This window comes from Anabrus simplex, chromosome 12, assembly GCF_040414725.1.
Source record: "Anabrus simplex isolate iqAnaSimp1 chromosome 12, ASM4041472v1, whole genome shotgun sequence".
NCBI lineage: Eukaryota > Metazoa > Arthropoda > Insecta > Orthoptera > Tettigoniidae > Anabrus > Anabrus simplex.
In genome coordinates, this window is record NC_090276.1 from 61,725,785 (window position 1) to 61,746,992 (window position 21,208).

Sequence of the window (21,208 nt, forward strand, 5' to 3'; positions counted from 1 at the left end):
TGTTGCTTGTGGGCTGGCTAGGGCTACCAGCTTTGTTGAAAATGAGAAAATCGCGCAGTTTAAAATAGTCACGGCATGCGCCGGGTAAGTTTTAATTAGTCACAGGGTTATTAATCTCATCGTACCTTATGATGTGTGTGGGATGCTAGAGGCTGCCCCCCCTGCCCAGGTGTCTTGTTACTAGCTGGACCTAACCAAGCCAGACCAATAATCTTTTCACTAGCCTGGTCTTGAAACTAATTCCTAAGTTGGCAACATCCATTTGCCTGCTATGGTATCGTCCGAGGCACTCCATGTTGAATTTCTAACCTCTGTGACATCGTCCGAGCCACACCATGTGGGATCTCTAACCTATCGTTCGCGAAGGGTCTGCGGAATATTTACCAAAGTACAGGTTATTGCCGTAATATACATGCATTTCATTAATTTGCAATAAGAGAACTTAACCTTGAAGGTTTTCCAATTACTGCGAGATGTAAGGAAAAATGAAATGAAACGGCATAAAGTCGCGCTTTTTATTTTCATCGCGTATATCATGATTGCAATATTTTGATACTGTTATGTATATGAGCATGTCTGGCTCAATGGCTAAATAGTTAGCACGTGTTTGCCTTCAGTTCAGGGGGTCACAGTCGGGTCTGTGATTTTAACTTTCATTGGTTAGTTCTGACAGTTCGGGGGCTGTGCATGTGCGCGCCGACTTATGCATTAGGATTCATCTTAGGTAGAGCCACATTTTCATAAGCACATAGATCGCCTATTATTATTATTATTATTATTATTATTATTATTATTATTGTTATTGTTATTATTGTTATTGTTATTGTTATTATTGTTATTATTATTATTATTATTATTATTATTATTATATTTACATGACAAAAAATTCCCGAATACAGTACCCGTATCTTATTATTTTGCTTTGACCCTATTTTATGTCGCCTGCATTTATCATTTTCCCGCATTATTTCCCCCCTCCCCCTTGAAAAACGATGCATCAAGGTTTTACTGTATATGATTTTGCTACTGAATCTGATTTTACTGAGCTCGATAGCTGCAGTCGCTTAAGTGCGGCCAGTATCCAGTATTCGGGAGATAGTAGGTTCGAACCCCACTGTCGGCAGCTCTGAAAATGGTTTTCCGTGGTTTCCCATTTTCACACCAGGCAAATGCTGGGGCTGTACCTTAATTAAGGCCACGGCCGCTTCCTTCCCACTCCTAGTCCTTCCTGTCCCATCGTCGCCATAAGACCTATCTGTGTCGGTGCGACGTAAAGCAACTAGCAAAAAAAAAAAAAGAATCTGATTTTCTAATTTGTTTCACACCTATACCTTTAGTCCTTAGTCCTGTAATTGACTCTTGTGTGGTACAGTAAGACTACAGTTTATGAATCTCATGTTCACAATCACGTATAATATACAAAATTCCCTTGGCCGAAACATAACCATAGTTTTTTAATCATGACCTTTTAAGTGTGTTTTAATATAGGCTATATTGAACTGTATTGCCTCAGGTGGATTTCTTAATTTTTTCCTTTTTCTAGGGGATTTTGTACATTGGTAGAGTACTGTACAAAACAAATACCTGGATGCAGACCATGTTTCTGTGGACCACCCTTGATTTTTCTATTGGAACTTATTGCACAGTCCTTTGTGTTGCTTTTCTGATTGGAATAAATAAAATGTGGTTTCCCGTTCAGCCACTTACACGTGTCACGTGTTGATTGACAACCTCGCTTTGCTGGTCCTTGCACAGACTTTCTTTCGGCCAATTGTTCTTCCACCAGTTTTCTCTTAACCTCTTCAGAAATATCCGAGGAAAATATAATATCACTGTCAGAATTTTCAACTGCATCAATAATGTCCGAATCGCTCATAAGGTACGTTTACATTTGCTCTTTATGTTACTGGTAGATGCAATGATGCTCAGTGAGTATGCAGTATATAAACAGAAAGACTTGGTTGTTTCTTGCTGGAATTCTATAGTAGTGTTTCAATATATAACGAGATATTTCATTAACTCCTTCAAGAAGTTAACACAACCATCGGCATTATGCAGTGAAGCGTGTAATTGCTTCATGATCGTAAATCACATGTTGGGTTCCACCCGACATTCAGCCTCCTTGAGAAAAACAATGTCGAGGGTGGCCCACCAATCGACCAGTAAAGGGTAATTAATTTTAATTTCTTGAAGCTACGCTTTCGCTTACCTGTGAGATACATGCGGTCAATAAATGCAGAAGTGGTAATGAAAAATATGACACAATAAATTGAATACAAAAACTGATGGGAATATATTTGCTAAAAAAATATTAATTTTTCATTTACCATATAATCTTGAATACCACCCGCCACCGAAAAAGACCCGCACCCTTATTTTGAAAGAACAAAATAAAAAAAGTGAAGTCAAAATTATTTACAATCTTTACTAACACACATTAAATCGTTAGAAAATACAAATAAAAGTACCTAAACAAACATTTTCAGAACGATATCCAACGAGTTCATTCATCGTCGTCATCATCATCATCATCATCATCAGTATCAACTTCGGAACTTTCATCACCATCACCTTTCCACAAAATGTCGTCATCACTGCCATCCATAGCATTAGAAATGCTACATTTCCTGAAGCTCTTCCGTATGAGGTCTCCAGAAATACGATTCCATGCCGTCAAAATCCACGAACACAGCAGCTGAACTTTCGGGCGCTGAATGCGACCAGTCGGCGTCAGTGTGCGATTATCAGCCACCATCCATTCTGTATAGAGCTGTTTCAAGGCTGCTTTAAATGGACGGTTCACGCAGATATCCAGCAGCTGTAGCATAGACGTCTTCCCACCCGGAAAGACTGCTAGGTCGGTTTTCTCATCCTTGATATGTTTCTTCACAGTGTCTGTTGTGTGGCCACGGTAACTGTCGAGAACAAACAAGCTCTTTTGTCCCAATAATGCAGCAGGGCGACATTGCCAGACACACCTTACCCAATCTTCCACAAGTGAACTGTCCATCCAACCGGAGTTATGAGATTTGACGATAATACCTGTGGGTAGATTTTTAGGAAGCGTCTTTCGCTTGAGAACAATGTACAGCGGCAATTTGGTTCCGTCGGCGAGAATACACAACATTACCGTACACCGTTGTTTTTCATTACCACCTGTTCTAATGGTAACACTTTTTGCACGCTTAACATTTACAGTCCTGTTCACTGGCATTTCAAAGTAGACAGGCGTCTGATCTGCATTGCAAATTTGGGAAAGCAAATGTGCATTTTCCTTCCGCAACCGAATTATGTGACTCTGAAACGACAATAACTTCTCATCGTAGGCACCAGGAAGATGCTGTGAAACTGAGGTACGCCTTCGTACGCTCAACCCATTTCTTTTGTAAAAATTACAAACCCATCCTCGGCTTGCCTTAAACCCTTCTGATGAAAGTTCCTTTGCGATCTCTAATGCCTTTAGCTGACACATTTCGGTTGACACACCATATCCCAGTTCCCGCTTTTCTGTCACATATTTATAAAGGTTTTTTTTTTTTTCAATTTCTGGAAACTGTACACTCAGTCCATGAAAAGCTCTACAATCATCACTACATGTTAATAGCACATTTTTCTTCTTTCTCCAATCGCGAATACACGACTTGTTAATATCGTATTTCCTACCGGCGGCACGATTTCCAATAATTTCGGCTTCCCGAACTACTTTCAGTTTCTCACTCGCAGTAAAAGATTGCAACCGCTTTGTGGAATTCATGTTGATACTCCGAGAATGTGCTTGAGGCTGACCCCAAGCGCGGAAGTAGCATATACTAAGAGCGGAGAGAGCATTGTTGCCAAGCAGCGCTGTCGGTGATGCACGATTTACGCACATTCGGAAAGAAAAATTTCCCAAAATTTTAAATAAGACCCGTACTCAATTTTGGAAGTGATATTTTCGAAAAAACAGTGCGGGTGGTATTCGAGATTATACGGTAATTATTTATTTTTTATTTTTTTAGCCAACATAGGACTACTTAGTCCAGTTTATGGAGTTGTTTTTTCTCTTTGTCAGCCCAATACTGTTTCATTCTTTCTGAACGTAATTTTCTTTCTGCTTCTGGAGTCGCTCTTCTTATTCTCTGCTTGTTGATTTTTGTCTGTAGTCTGGTGTGTTTATCTTTCAATATGGTTGAATGTATTTCTTTTGTATTTTAAATCTTCTTTTGTAATATGCAACTTTCTCATGTCTTCTTTAAGTTCTGTGATCCATCTAATATTATTCTTACTCCTACTCTTCCATAACTTTTCTATTAATTTGGTGTAATAAAGTAAAGAAACTGACTTCCTTATGTGCCTTTGTGGAATGTATGAATTCTAAACAAAGTAGTCTTTAATGTTAATTGTTCTAAGCGATTAATTTTCCTATTCCTTAAAGGTCGAGGTGAAAATGTGGAGAAGCAGTTGGTAGCTAGGGAGCATTTCGTGTTCAGCGACTCTGAAAGCCAGCTTTATCACTTCTCAGTGGAGGGCAACATCATCCGTGATGGGATCAAGATACCTCCTGAGGTAAGACCTAGGCTTCTTGCTCGGTTTCTGTGCAGTTGTTTCTTTCATATCCCGTGATTTTCACCTTCTGTTCATTTGTATTTCCTTCCTTTTTTTAAATGCTGTAACATTGTCTCATTTATATGTTTACAGAATGGCGTGGGCACAGTGACGTGCATTGCCTTCAAGAATGACCAGATTGTGCAGGGCGATGTAGATGGCATGCTCAATATTTGGGATCTGAAATTACGCACCTCGAAAAATGTGCCCACTGGTCGTGGATGGATTAAGAAAATGAGGTTTGCACCAGGAAAAGGCAATCTGAAGCTGCTGATATTGTACAGTGATGGTGTGGATATTGTTGATCTGAAGAAGGTAGGTACGTTTTTACAGTAATTTTGAAAAATTCAGAAAGAGCCTTAAATCAGCATACAACTGTAAAGCTTTTAAGTCTGAATCTATTAAAGAAACTATTATAGTTTTATTTTGAGTCCACCTTGTCAATATACCTTATAATGATAGAAAATTACTAATTTAACATACATGTTTCGGGAAAATCTTCCATTCCCTTCATCAGTGATATCGAAACTCGTGAAATATTAAAACATATCTGTAAAATAAGAAACACTTAAATGCATAACTGTACATCATTTGTTCATAAATAACTACTATCTCATTTTAACAATAATTATTCTGTTTTCAGCACTATGAAAGAATCTCTCAGCTGAAATGCCCAAAGGATATGGTGAAAGTTTTGGATATTGATTGGGCTGCCTCTGATAAACCTGTACTGGCAACTCAGGACGGCTGTTTGCGCATCATGGATATGACACTCACCAGTAGTTTCTCACCACTAATAGATTATGAATTTCAAGGTAATATGTGTAATATTTGTATGTCTGTATGTCATTGGTCTTCATCGTCTGTGTTTTAACCCTTTTCCGAGTAATTAACTTCTGTATTGCAAGTTATGAACCCCCTTTGTTTTTGGTTCGTATTCAGTTTCAGTATAATATTAAAATCTAATTTTTATTTTAAAAATTTACCTTTTCAACACAATATATTTTTTTATTGCATTAGAAATTTTACATTATTGTTAATTTCTTAAATGGGACATGTTTTGACCTTATATTATGGGCATCATTAGCCATGTTTCTTACCTCAAAAGCATGAATATCCTGTTTATATTTGAACTTGCATTACTCCTTAAAATATGACATTTATTTAAAATGTGCTTTTGCGTTACAATAGGTGTCCACATTTGATTAGTTAAAGATGGCTTATTGGATTATGTATATACATAGAGTGAAATACTGAAATCTAATATAAAATTATTGGAATAACACTAAAATATTTAAAATTTAAAATTGTTCAACAATTTTGGCAGGTTTATGCACTTAGTCTTGTTGTCCACTGGTATATTGATTCATATTTGAACACGCACTGTTAAAATACAATTTTAATTCATATTGGATGTTCTCTAACTAAGTTATTAATCTGGTTAAATATCTAATAAGTTTTGTTTACTATCATACTTAAATACCATTAACATCGTGAAATAAACTAATAACTAGATTAGTGACTTATTAAAAGGTGTTGGCTTGTAGAATACAGCAGTCATGTGTTTTTGGGGTATATCCTGTTAAATTTATTTGAAAAATCTGTAAGTCAATTTTTCTTGATTTTTTAAAATGATTATAGTGTCGAATCCGGTGTCTTCCTGAATTTTTAACTTGTTAGCATATTAAATGGATGTTATAGATGTTGATTCCCATATGGAATCTGAAATATTTGTCCTGAATGAGTAAATTTATAATACCAATATAAATGGTCCGTTATTGGACATTATAAATTTTTCAGCTAACTCATTCCCGGTTGCCAGCGTTTCGCTCTCGTGTGCTAGGGTGGGCTCATCAGTTGGTACCTAGCACACCTACCAATACGCTGGCTAGTGCATACCGCGGAGGCCACTGCGTAGGCTAACTGGAGCCACCGGCAGTGCCAATGCACTAAGAGACTTTGTCTCATCACCAGCGTATTGGTAGGTGTGCTAGGTACCAACTGATGAGCCCACCCTAGCACACGAGGGCAAAACGCTGGCAACCAGGAATGAGTTAGCTGGAAAATTTATAATGTCCAATAACGGACCATTTATATTGGTATTAAATGGATGTTGTCGAGTTGATTACATGTTTGTTGTTTAGTTGTAAGAATAACTTGCTGCTTGTCGTTGATGAGAATCTAATGGGGGACTTCTCAATTTAATAGTTGGAGATGGAATCGGTAGCTTCAAGTTTGAAGAAAGGAGTTGATTGAGTGTCTGTAAAGAGAAGAAATGTGTTTTTAATATTGAAGTGTGTATTATTGATATAATGGGGAGACCACGCTAGAATCTATTACTTACCCCTCGTCTCTCGTGTGAATGGCTTGTCTTGTTGATGGTACCGGATCGACTGGCTGTCACTGAACTTGTACTCCACGTGTTGTATTTGTGTGTGTCTGCGGAGGGGGGTGGGTAGAGGAAGAGCTGGTGGACGATGCATTATGTTTGTGAACTGCCTGCGGAGGGGAGTGGGTAGGGGAAGAGCAGGTGGGCGTCATATTGGTTGGTTTTGGAGGAGTTTCTATGAGTGGATGTTTATTGACATTTTTAAAGTTACTCTTTTTTAAATATTTGTAATAATTGTGGGATTAGCTCATAAAGTGGATTTTTGCTGTCTATTGTATCGTTTAAATTGAGGTTTTCCTTGAAATGTTGGTCTAGAAAAATGTAGATATTTTCATACTTATTCATTAGTTTGCCTTTCTTTAACTTTTTTAGAATTGTTAAGTCTTGTTCTATTGTTGTATAATTGTCTAGTTTCTTTCATGTGTATACTCATGGCTGAAAATTTGTTATGTTTATTAGCATTAAAATGTTCCAGATATCCTTTTTGAAAAACTATGGCCTGTCTGTCCAATGTACGAAACAAAACATTGTGAGCATGTGAGCTTGTAAATCTCTGAACCTGAATATTGGTCATTATTGAAATTGACAACATTATGGTTAAAAAATATACTTTGGTTGGTGTTCTGTGTTTTAAGAGATTTTGACGTGCTGTTTCTTCAATGGGTTCGAGACCTGGTAGATAAACTGATAGTTATATGTAAATGTAGCAAAAGTAGACTTTTTTTGTTTATCAGGAATAAGATTTGACATTAGCTTATTTTTTACTTTTTTGATTAAGATACTGTTAATCATTTCTATATTGAATCCATTAAACTCAGCTTCGATAGCCATTTCAACGCTGAACAATATTGACACAAAGTAGTCATAGCACCTATCAAAACCATCTGATATTTTTTGTAATCATAATTCATTGCTGAAATTTTAACCATAAATTATTAGAATTGCGTGTTCTAACCACATTATGATGTTGTGCATATCTGGAGCGATCTCTGAGCATACGCTGTTCTCTATCACCAGACGTTTCTCTATCTCTTTAGGACCCATGTCTTTCACGATCTTGAGATAATCTTCGGTATCGGTCCAGGGAAGTTTTCCTGTCCCTCCGCAAAGACGTGTTTGCCCTTTCGGTCTCTAAATGGTCTTCTCTTTCATCATAACTTTTCCATTATTGCATAGAACACACAGGGCCAATTGCAGAAACGGTGTTCAGACGATGTCTACGGTTAAACAATAACGGTGTTTAGACGATGTCTACGGTTAAACAATGCCTAAGTATGGCTGCTGCATTGCAGAGACTTTATTTATCACTTAGACACTGTCTAAAACTGATGTTCAACCGGTCATGTTTAAACACTGCCGAGAGCACTTTTTAACCTCAAATGAGAGGAGTGAATCACAATTAGAGGTTATGTACCATAAAACATATAATTTGTATTATCATGTTGAGACGATTCCGGGAAGAAAGGTTGCTCCAGAGGCCTCTCTGTGGGTCACCCGCTGCTAATCGCAGCAATTCATTTGACATGTATGGGGAGATAGATCTTTTAAAATAAGGATTTGCTTTTCAAGAGACTTGTTTCTTGAGATTGACAAAGGGACAGTCCGGTAACTGTCAACTTGAATACAATTCTTGGCAACCTATGTATTTTATTATATACATGGGGTAATTTCCATGGAATTATTGGTCAGTTCGACTACATACATGTCAGAATTACTTGTCCCAATCGTCAGAGGGCTGTCGCATACATCAGCGGGAGGGATTCACTTACATTTACTGCCAAGTAAACACACATATTAGTGAAAACTAAAAAGTAGGTTGTATGTGGTTTTTATAAGTTTTCAGCACCTATCAGATAGGAAAAGGCAAGTGGTGGCGATGGTGGTGATTGTTTAAAGAGGAGGACTGGGAAAGAAGAGCCGTGGCCATAATAACAGCCCTAGTATTTGCCTGGTGTAAAAATAGGGAAACTACGGAAAACAATCTTCAGGGCTGCCGATGATGCGTTTCGAACCTACGATCTCCAGAATGCAAGCTACATTTATATGGCCCGTACAACACATATGGTTACACATCACCATTGCTTCATCTTCCCTTTGTCGATGCTACCATATTTGTGAGTAGATTACACTCACTGTAACAACGCTATAGTCAAAGCTACACTTCCCCGTACGGTGGCGTGTCACTTTAGTGTCGATAATATTACGAGATTTAATTTCCACCAAAAGCGATACTCCTATCTGTGGGCAAGTCATGCTCATGCTTAGCCATATTTGAGTAATATGTAGGAAGACAAACAGCTGACTGGCATTCGGCGCGCCCTCGACGAATTTCATTGGTTGCGACAAGCAAAGAGTTGCATGAAAGATACTTCTATCTCCATTTTCAAACCAATATTGAAACTTTAAATGATGTCTAGTTAAACATCGGCTGAACATTGTTTATGCAATGGAAGATCGTGCTTGGTTTAGACGTTGTTTAGGTAGACATTAAGTTGTAGACAAGAAAGGTTCCACCTTAGCAATACAAACTTATTTATAAATATCTACAGTACCGGTTTCGACTCTTTACATGTCTATAACTTACAATAACTGTCAATACGGAAAATGAAACTGATAAATCAAGATAGGTAGACATTGTCTAAGGCTTAAAACTAGTCATCGTTTCTGCTGTCGGCCCAAAGTTTCTTAGCATTTGTCATGGTGTATGCTATATTAGCAAGTCATCGAAGCATGATAAAATCGCAAACAAAACAAAACAGACGACTTCATCAAGATCTACATTATTGGTCAGCACGACCAATCACTGCAGGATACAATCTCGTCTTATAGGCAGCGCCAGCGGTCAAATTCGAAATTATACAACTTGCTTGCTTGACATAAACTGTGACTGCTCAGCTAATGTACAACATATCTGTATTAATTCGTTACATACATAAATGTTCCTCGATAGACAGTGAAAATTTGGGATCCATTTGGTACTTCCTGAGGTTAGTGATTTCAAACAGGTAGAGTAATTGGACAGACTTCACTTTATAGTTAGTATAGAAGAGAACATGAAGGGGAACTTATAATGGGATGAACATAATAACGGGTCAGTTTGGGAAGGAGGAACAGAAAGACAAGCACAAATATGAAGACACAATTGGATAAAGAGAGTAATGGTTTTATCTGTCTTTCTTATATGCACTTATCTGCACTTTCTGTATAAAGACTGCAGATTCATCAAGATGGCCCCTCCTGACGAAGCTGGAAATTAGAAATGAGCTTTGGCTGTAGTATAACTGTGATTAATTAGGAGAGAGCCCATCTATTTGAAGATGTAGAGATTGTCCTTGTACTTCACTGTTCTCGTATTTGTTCCTGTCTCTTTTTTGGTGCTCCCTCTTTTGACTTTGACCTTATATTATGCTTATCCTATTATATTCATATTTTGGTTCCTTATTTTCTAGACTACTTTCCACCCTTCGGCTGCCTAGTGCTGAACTGGTAGACCTCGGTTATCTTTGAGATACAGATGGTAACCTATGACACTAAGTGAATCAATTGTGCATCGCCGTAAGACATCTGGCGGTGTAATCACAAACTTTGAATACTATTGTTATTTTTACAATAAAGCAAAGAATAAGTAGGTGAAAAATGAACTTTTGAAACCTTTGCAAAGGCTGAGGAAAATCCAAGTACATCACATGAACACCTTAGAACTCCTACTTTGAAAACATCATCTCGGTCTATACACAGTGAGAGCAGAAAAATAATAACAGACATAGAAGACTGCTGTGATGCAGAAAAGAAAAAATAAACAGTTGCTCTTACCCCGCATTAAATTGACTGAACGATCTGCCACATATACGGAAAAATCTGTTTCCACAGTTAAGAGAATTAAAACAATTAAATTGAAACAATTCCTGCCTCTGTATACACTCCTAGTAAAAAGAAGTAGGCCACTCTATTTCATTATGATTGATATTATGGATAATAAAGAAAAATGTGTGTGTGTGTGTGTGTGACACAATTGTGGGCTTTAGATAATAAAGGTTTGGAAAATTCATACCGATCACACTATCGATTCAATTCAGATTTCAGTTTCATTCATTTGGCAGTTCTACTGGAAAAGTTGAGTTCCCTTCTTGACCTTCATCCCCGTAAAACCAGGTGTCACTGAAACTTTTGCAGTTAGTATATGACTATTTGTCACCTGTTTGTTGTTATCTTTATTCTGGTTTCCTATCTTTGATGTAAGTTACTGTATTTTTGAATTTCAAAATAACCCTCTTGATGATACTCTGTTCAACAATTGGAGAATTGATTTTGATGCTTTTGATAAAAATTCGCTCGATAAGAGATAAGATATCGACAGAAACTGATGACTGACTTGAAAGACCTGATTCCAAATGCTGAGGCTCAGATAAAACTAGGAGACATTATCTTGATAGGAAGTGACTAAGCTAAACGTATAGACTGGCCATTTGGTCGTGTTGTGAGGTTCATTCCACGAGGGGATAATGTGACTCATCTTGTGCACTTGAAAATAGCTTCTTTACCATCACTAAGCTGTCCCAGTCGGAGTGTCTACCCCTTGGAGGCATAATCAGATTGGATGGAAAATATAAAGTTCCAACCAAGATGTGTATCTAAATCACTTAATGCCAACTACTAGAAGTGACAGAACTAAAAATTCCAACCAGATTAAATTTGTAATTATTTTATTTTGGGATGATTGTATTTATGTATAGTAGAGTAGTTTTTCCACCAATTCAAGGTGGGAGGATGACAGGTCTTTGGAGAAAGACACGCTGCATTGTGGTTGTCATTTGCTTTGTTTTTTTCTTATCTTTGGACTTGGTTAGAAAACTGCCATGACATCCAAACAAATGAAGAAATTTTCCTATCGAAGTGAAACTTTTATTTATGAACCTGCGATACGCCGGTGAGCATAAACCATAACAACTAAGAGTTGGCTGAAAATTCAAGGCGTGTATATAATTTGTTCTATTTCATGCTTGTCTGTATGTTGTAATATTCTGTTCTTAGATCCTGTCTTCTGCCCTGCACTTCTACCTCCAAAAGCTGCTGCCAATCTTCAGCTTCTTCTTTCTACACAGTTCTGGAAAGACAAGTATTCGTTGGAGTTTACTACCGAAGATGGCTTCACTGAGCAGGAACTTCAGGGTAAGTTTTCAAATATCTTTGTGATCGCTTTGAAAGAAATACCCTGTAAATATATTCACATTTTCAAATGATTCAGACAGTCTGTGGAATATTTAATTTAACTTATAAGCTTTTCAGTCTGCACACATGAATATTGCACTTAGAACACTATAACATCCCTGCAAAAAATGAACAGTAAGAAGTACAATGACATGTTCCACTCTACAAGAACATCCTCAGATTCTAATTGCTTTTAACCGTGCATATATATTGTGTTCAAAATTGATTATGTTGTGTAAATTTGTTAATGATTGTGAATTGGTGATATGAAATAAATGAGATAAATTAAGAATACCAAGGTCCTTTTGATGGCACGTGAATAACTTTGAGACAGTTTGTGTTCTTACCTGTGACCTGCTTTCTTTGGTGGCAGTTGGACCGAGTGCAGGTTAGTTTCTTGCTGTCATGGTCTGTGGGGTGCAGTCGGGAAGGTATTCTCTTTGTTACGCAGAGACATGGGGATTGCTACCTGACTGTGGCTTATTTGTCCTAGCGTGTAATAAAATGAATGCATGACAGACTTTAGAAGGAATAAATGTGTGGTCATGAATTACAGAGTACCTTGTATGACTGTATTTTTAGTAAAGCAAAGTCATCTCCGTACAGGCCATGAAGGCCCTTGGAGGGGTGGAAGGTAAAGGCTCCACCATTCATAAGCTTGGCACGTGATGAGGTGGAGTGGTTAGCTCTGCGCTTGGCCGCCTTTGTCCCCAGGAATTAACCTGGTACTCATTTTTGGTGTAGGCTGAGTGAACCTCAGGGCCATATGCTCCTCCGGAAGAGGAAATCTCGTTTCTTAAATTTTACGACTTCTTGGCGGGGATAAGAACCCACGTCCTTCCAGGCGAACCGAGCACGCCTTTACCGCCTCAGCCAGGCAGCCCCTACTGCATTTTTAGTGGTACTGTAAATAACCTTGCAATGATAGTGCAAAAAGGGGATGAGTATCATGTTCATAATGTGCAAATAGCTGTCCTTAGTTGCCAGTCCAGGTTTATCAGAGGCAGCCCAGTCATTATCGAAAACTTTCACTACATCCTTTGGACCTGGCTGTGTCAGTGCAACATGAAACACTGGGGGAAACAAATCCTTATCACTGTCATTATCACCATGTATAATAAGTTCGTCCATGATTTCCTCCATTAATCTCTGTCTACTGTGGCTATACTTACTCCTGTGCAATGTTCCTGTCTCTATGTTGCATTTAGTATTGACACTTGCTAATGCTTACTTTTGGCTTCCTCATCACAAATGTCAATTCCTCCTCTAATTACTTCGGTATCCCTGAATCACTTTTTCACTTCCTTTCACAATCACTTGGGCTCCATTGTCGTACATCAACCAAAAGAATGATACTGAGGCAATGTGCAACACACTTATTTGGCTAGTCTGTGCATGCGATATAGGTTGCCGTCACTCTTTACTCCAGCACTATGGGCTTGCTAGATAAGTGGTCCCACCATAATTTCTATCTACGTATCATCATTATCATTTTCATTTCCCCTTGTCCAGCTCTGCTAGGTCGGAGTGTTGATGGCACTTCACTATTGCCTCTCCTTCCAACACTCCTCTTCAGTAATTGTATTTCGATCCTTGTTCAGTATGGTGGTATTTGAAGGTGATCCAATATGTCCGCCTCGTGTTGGTAAATTTACTTGCACGTAAAAGAATTCCTGCGGGACTAAATTCCGGCACCTCGGCATCTCCGAAAACCGTAATAGTAGTTAGTGGGGTGTAAAGGAAAGTAACATTATATAGTAATTGTATTCCAGTACAGTCTTCTTTTTCTTATACTGTTCTTGACAAGAGTCCATGCATCTTGCTCTAAGCTTCTGTCTTGCCCTCTTTCCTTTTATCTTAGCCTTCAGCACTTGTTTTGGAATCCTTCCCTCCTCCAAATCATCTCAATTTATTCTTCTCCATCGTATCACTCAGTTTTTCTACCCCTATCTCTTTCCTGGGGCCTGTTCCACGAACGAACTTTGCAACTTTGCACTTTTCACTTTTCACTTTTCAATTCTTGCAAAGTGCAAAGTCTTTCTTTTCCACCATGATCTACGTTGTACTTTTCAGTTTCTTCGCAAAGTGAAAAGTCTTTGCGAACAAGTGATCCGATCGAGTTTATTCAATGAGCAAACTGTATAGGCTTAATACTCTATGATTTTAATGCTTTACTTTTCGCGGCGATCTTGGCGGTATAATTGTCGTACCGTTAAAGTTTTTATCATGGGAAAGAGAGGTTATTATAAGAAGCTGGCTGTGCTGGAAGTTGTCAAGGAGAAACGTGACATCCTTTTTTGACAACTTTAAAGATAACCTCTCAAATGATGACAAACATCAATGTTAACGAGAGTAGGCTACCGTCAACACATCCACACACAGAAGGAAATTCACCCTTCATTAGAAATCCCGTCGCTATATTAAGTGGATTATCAGGCCAACGTACTGTTAGGAAATATTACATTTACTATAACATCTACGACTTTGATAACAGTTTTGCAAATAATTGATTCTGATGTCCCACGCATTGCTGCTACACCATGCAACTAGGCACCATTTACTAACCAATATATATAAGCATATAAGAATTTGTTTTTTTCGGAAAGGAATTTACTTTTTTTTTTTTTTTTTTTTTTTTTTTGCATGTTTCAATAAATGACTGATCATTTCAAGAATATAGTCAGCCTGTGTTGGGGTAATATGAAATCACTCGCAAAATTACGTCGAAGTGAGGTTATGAAAATTAATCCTGTCTTTGTACGTTCTCTTATTGGATTCTTCATCACTGTCCTCACTTGATGCTAACAAAAGCTTTCGTCGTAACGTGTTTACATCACTAAACCAAATTCTACGCCGAGAAACTAGTGTACATACTTGTTAATTAACATATGAAAAGGGAATCATCTCTTCGCAAGATTTATGAAAACTTTTCACTTAATTTCTTTGCACTTTGCATTTCTGTACCAATGGAGGAACATAACAGGCTTGAAAAGTGAAAAGATTCCTAACTTTTCACTTTTCGCTTTGCAAGCTAAATCTGAAAAGTGATGGTGGAACAAAATCTGAACTGAAAAGTGCAAAGTGCGAAGTGAAAAGTTGCAAAGTTTGTTTGTGGAACAGGCCCCTGACGTCAACATTTCTTACTCAGTCTCTCCTTGTCTTCTCTACCACACTCCTCAGGAACTTCACCTCAGTGGCCTGTATTTTACTCTCATTTCTTGCTGTCAAAGTACAAGTCTCGAATGCATAAACTGATATAGGGGTGTAGTACATCTTTCATAGGAACTTCTCTGTCCCACAGCAGGTTTCGTACATTCCGGTAGAATGTTTTTCCTGCTTGTACCCTTTCTGCTGATCTTCTTCTCCAACATTGCATCTTGCATTGTTTCACTTCCCAAATATTTGAAGCATTCAACAACCTCCAGTTTATGTCCCCTGATACTAATGATTCCTTATCCGAATATTTTAATAATTTTTTCTTGTGTGTTCTACTCATAGCCGTTAAAGAGCAGTTGGGCATGTTGGATTCTGAACAGTTGGAGTATCTGGAACACTGCCCCCTGGGAACAGCTGAACGGAGTCTTATTGCAGCTCAGTTGTTTGGGGATCAGGCAGAGATTGACTTCTGGACTGTAGCCCTCTATTTCTTGCAGATAGCCAAACTGGAATTAAAACACAGGTAGGTACATTATTAGCGTGTTGATATCAATGTCCACAAGTTGTAGATTTGAATAACATGAGCCATTTATGTAGAACTACGTGTTGTATCTATCGTTGAAGGGAAAAATCAGTTTGTCCATGTACGATTACAGTTTTTCTAATATTTACTGCGCATTTTGGGAATCCAGATATTGGTTTGAATGTCTCAGTTTTTTGAGATGACACTTTTGTTGTGGGTATGTCCGACATGGTGTTGTTTCATACACAGTGAAACCTCATTAGCGAGTTCCTCTTTAACACGTTTTCCCTCTTAGCAAGTCATAAATTTTAATACCTCAGTTACCGCATCACGATTTTTCGCTATTATCGCTTAGTACGATCACATTTTTCCTTGCCGTGAAAATGTTATCCCTTGTGAAAGAAATGTGATTTCCACTCGGGTAAGTGCCGCCGCCACAGCTGCGTGATTACAGATAAAGGTCTTAAATTTCTGAAGTTCACAGTATGAGTTGCACTATCAGGGAGCAAACCATTAGCGTCAGGAATATTCAGTTTTGCTTGCCGGTTAGCAGCAAGATTTCTGTATAACATAGTGAGTCTATTTGTGCTTGTATTTCGCATTCCATTCAGAAGTTAGAAATTTATGTTGGTTGAGTGGTAGAGAATATTTATCGCGTGATACAGTAGCGTATATCTGAATTAGGAACACAATTGTGTGAAATGGACTAGCATGGTGTATATTTGTCTTGAGATAGGCTAGTTATGGATACGTAAAAATTCGTGAAATTCCTTACTAAGGAAGACAAAATTAAAATCTGTCAGAAAGAGGACTGGAGTCCGCATCCCAAAGCGCGCAGAGTCGTGAATGTTGAAATCTCACCTTCCTGCTTTGACTTGATCACCCGAGTTATACTCCGCACGGCCTTACTTCTAAATTGAAGTTTCGCAAAACAAATGAGCATCGCCTTTCCTCTGCTGCCAGCGCGCTACGCCTGCGAGAACGGCTGATGCAATATGACCGCGGTAAACGGCCCTTTTAAAATGCAATACAGTACTCAGAAAAACGAATGAATATGAATTGAAAACAAATTCACAAAAACTACACTTACTAACGAAATCTGGAACTAAAAGACAATATATTATTAAAAATAAAAGAGAAGGAGGAAATATCACATCACTAACGGTTAATGGCTGGCAAAGAAAGGAGGTTATGGCCTACAAAGGGAACACACTACTGATCTCAGAGTCACTGGAACCATCCAACAATATGAAAAACACACTATATAATGAAGGAAAATGCAAAAGATCGCGAACCGTACCGAATACCAAACACGCTGAGCGAGATAGGTTAACCACGTGGTGAATGTAAACATCAGAGTTGGCAACTAAGTTTCGAGATCCTGCTCTGCCGATATAGATTGATATGAATGGCAGCTTGGGATTGGTTGGATGTCTATGCTTCAGCGCATAACCACCAGACAGAGCCAAGATCTGCCAAAACGTCAATTTAGAAGTAGAGGCGTACGGAGTATAGTTGAAGTTTATTCATAATGGTGGCCAAATTAATTCCTCCCAGTTGCACATGGTCGATTGTAGTCTCCAGTTCATTGTCTAAAAGACCAGAAAATATGTTTAATAACCCACTGCTCCGAAATAAAAGGCTTCTACTAACATTTCTGCTTACCACACGACACCTCGTAATCTGCAGGCCTTCGGGCTGAGCAGCGGTCACTTGGTAGGCCAAGCCCTTCAAGGTTTGGTTTGGTTTTACTAACATTTGTTTTAGAAATAATGTGATCCGCAATAATACTTTTATATTTTTATTGGCCCCCGTGCACATTTTTCCATATTTATTGTTTGGTGTTTTTTAACACCTTTCAGTGCCCTTGTTATTTTATAAGCCCTAGCAGAAAAGGTTTTCATATTTGTTCTCTCGTGTTTTTCACACCTTTTAATATATCCTCTCATGTTTTGAAATGGTAGATATAGTTTTCACTGTACCTGCAGATATACGATGTGAAATGGCCTCATGTTGGAAAATGTCTTATCTATTGTTTCCATAGCCCCATACCTGCCAAGTATTCCAGTTTTTCCGTAAAATGTTCGGATTTTGAGTATGTTTTACGGTTGTTGGATGAACAATGTTATTGTACGGATTTTGAATATCCACACTTGTTTTTGCTTTCTGCGGTCAAATCGGATTTGTTTGACTTTCAATAGTAGCTGGTAATACGAGATGCAGTTTTTGAAATTTGACCAGTAAAAATATCGATAATTACATCGATTATCACCTTGCTTATGTCACCTTTTCGACCTCAGCTGCTAGTTCATTCGCTGAGATGTTCCCAAACAAGTAGCAGGCTGTGATTTTGAAGAAGAAAAATCAGTGAAAAAAGTAGCAGGCTGTGAATTTATATATAACAATTTTAGTAACTGCGTCGTGCTTTGTAGCAGCTGAAAGGCTTTGTTTATGTGTAGGTGTGAGTAACATTGGTGGTAGTTCTGAAACTTGTGGAATTGTGTGATGAATTTTTAAGCGGTTTAGTATTTCTAGTGGTGTTCATAATGAGTTCAAATAAGAAACTATATTATCAGTCGTTTAGGGAGGCATATTCTGCTGAATTTCCTTGTTTTATACGATCACACGGAGAGGCGAAACATTCGCATTCTGTTCCATGTGCCCGTGTGATATGAACGTTTCTCACGGAGGGAGGGAGGGGGTGTGTGTTCTGCCCGAAGGCAGGTCTGAATCACATTAAACACATCTCCAATACAAAATTTAAGGATGGCAGTCAGAGAATTAATTCTTTTTTTATGTCTTCTGGAGCCGACCTTGATATAGTAAGAGCGAAATGCTTGTTCACTAATTGAACATAATATTCTGTTAGCTGCTGCCGATCATGCTGGTGCTCTGTTTAGGAAAATGTTTCCAGGTTCAGAAATTGCAAAAAAAAAATTGGCTGTGGTCGTATGAAAACCACACATTTTGAAAGAAATGGCTACGGGTTCAAGAAGTGAATTCGTTGGTTACATGCAAGGTGAACCATTTTCTTTAGCTGCGGATGGGAGCAATAATAGGAGTGCTAAGCTTTACTCTGTCATCACTTGTTTTGTGGCAAAGCAGGAAAAGATCTCAGTGTTGTCTGTTCCAGCCTTGGTGGGTGATTCAACGGGATGTAATATTGGTAATTTGGTAATTTCACAGTTAGTGTTACAAAATACCAGTTCAAAATTGTGTAGCGTTCTGATTCAACAATGCTCCAGTCATGATTGCAAAGAAGAATAGTTGCTGCTGTTTTCAGGGAAGCAGAGTCATCTGTCTTCGTACTGGGTTGCTCATTCCATTTGATTAACTTGGCTGCATGCGGTTATTGTTAAAAAAATTTCACTTTATAATCTTCTGGATTTTACTTTTTGAAAGTTGGCAGGTATGTATCCCTGTTGAATAGTTTTTATTCGTATGTTCAGTAGTATGTTTCCTTGCTTAACATGTTCTGTTTTGTTGTCCCCTGCAGAAACGTCTTAATGAGGTTTTACTGTACTCTGGAAGTATGGAAACCCAAAACCTGAGATATACACTGATGAGCAATGGAAATCATATATAGAAAGTGAGGAACACTGAAAAGAACATGTAACGGGAAAAACAGAAATGACAGATCAGTGTGGCAATAGGGAGAAATGTAAAGAAAAAAAAAAAACACAAAAAGACAAGGACTATCTCTACATTGTCTTACACTGCCATTACAGATAAGATTAGCTCTCCCCTCAACAACACCACTTCTACATCCATTTCTTCTCAGCCCCCATTGAGTTTGTTTCTGCTTCCCAGTCTTCAACACTCATTGTGGGGCATTCTTTGCATCTTCCCAAAGACATTTCAAAACTTCAGCATTGAAAGTAGCATTAACCATTTGGTGAGTTGGAACAAACTCCTTGTGAACAATTTCCTTCTGGAGAGGAGAAGCAGAAGTTCAAGCTAAATTAGATCTTTCGCAAGAAGAATTTGAAAGAATGGGAATGATCATCAGCCGAACTAAAACCGTTGGTTTAGTGATGAGTCGACATCCTGAAGCAATCCACCTGCGAGTGCACAATAAAGAAGTAGGCGTTATCAATAACTTCAAATACTTAGGGAGCTTTGTTTCTTCTGACAATCCCATAAACCAAGAAATAGGCAATAGAATACAAGTTGCATCAAAATTCTACCACTCCGTTCGTCAATTGCTTTGGAATGACTCGTTTCCCCAAGCTTGCAAGCTCACGGTGTACAAAACATACCTTGTACCAATTCTAACATATGTACTGGAAGCAGCAACGTTGACTAGATCTGCACAAAGTCGCCTACAGGTCACTGAAGTGAAGTTCGTTTGGTCGTGTCTCAAAAAGATAAGGAGAGACAAAATAAGGATTGCAAGTATTCAGCAACAACTTGGATTGGACAGGAGCCTGTTGGAAACCTTTGAATTAAGCAAATTTTGTTGGTATGGACATATGAGAAGGATGACTCCAATTAGGACCCCAAGAGCATACTACGAAAGGAATGTTGTTGGTAAGAGGCCCAGAGGGCCTCATGGCAGTTGGGAAAAGCAAATTTTCAAAGACCTTGCCAAACGTGATGTAAATTGGCAGCAAAGGGTAGAACATTAGCTGTGGATGGACAGGACGAACTGCAAGAGGCTCATAAACACCCGCACCCAGCTTGCTGGAGCGGAAAATCAATGATGATGATGAGAGGAAGTAAATAAATAAATACTTAATGTTGCTTTTGATTTGCTTCACTCTCTTCGGTCACGGTGGTCCTGAACTTTTCCATCAACTGCATTGTCTGTTGGTTTCTGGGTGTAGGCATTAGCTCTTTGGCCTACTATTACTTGTGAAAGGAAATATTCCCTTACATACCATTTATTTTTCAGTCACTTTAACATAAATGAAACTAATCACATACAAGAAACTTGAGGAGAGACCCGATAACATTTAAAAAGTTTTATCATGTTTTTATCGTATGGAGAAATAAGTTTTTGTATGGTACACCAAGAAACAGGTATCCGCATGGAAGGCAACCATGCATTTGCACTTTGAAAAGAGGTTTCCTTCCTGAGATCCTGTGCATAACACACCTTGCATCGCTTGCATGGCACTAATTTCTTCTCTGTGGGGGAAATTTTGGATGGGAGGTGCCCAGAATGTTGACTCAGAAGTCTCAATGGGTTGGTACCAGTGTGGGGATGGACTCTGCTGGGGTACTGCAGTGTTTGAGCACCTTGTAAGTACCGTTCTGAAACACTGATGCAGAATGCTGTGGAGTGTTTATTCTTCATTGTTGGGTTGAGAATTTACCAAATGAGAAAGGAAATCAATAATGCCATA

At 38.4% G+C, this 21,208-nt stretch overlaps 1 protein-coding gene across 1 annotated transcript in view; it reads left to right on the forward strand.

The window, feature by feature from the left end:
- The window catches only part of LOC136884513 (WD repeat-containing protein 11), a 134,912-nt gene that overhangs the window by 93,746 nt on the left and 19,958 nt on the right, over nt 1-21,208 (forward strand). The window contains exons 15-19 of the mRNA XM_067156741.2: nt 4,415-4,545; nt 4,678-4,899; nt 5,228-5,399; nt 12,005-12,142; nt 15,680-15,860. Of these exons, the coding sequence (XP_067012842.2) occupies nt 4,415-4,545; nt 4,678-4,899; nt 5,228-5,399; nt 12,005-12,142; nt 15,680-15,860 (844 nt within the window). The remainder of the gene's footprint in view (nt 1-4,414; nt 4,546-4,677; nt 4,900-5,227; nt 5,400-12,004; nt 12,143-15,679; nt 15,861-21,208) is intronic.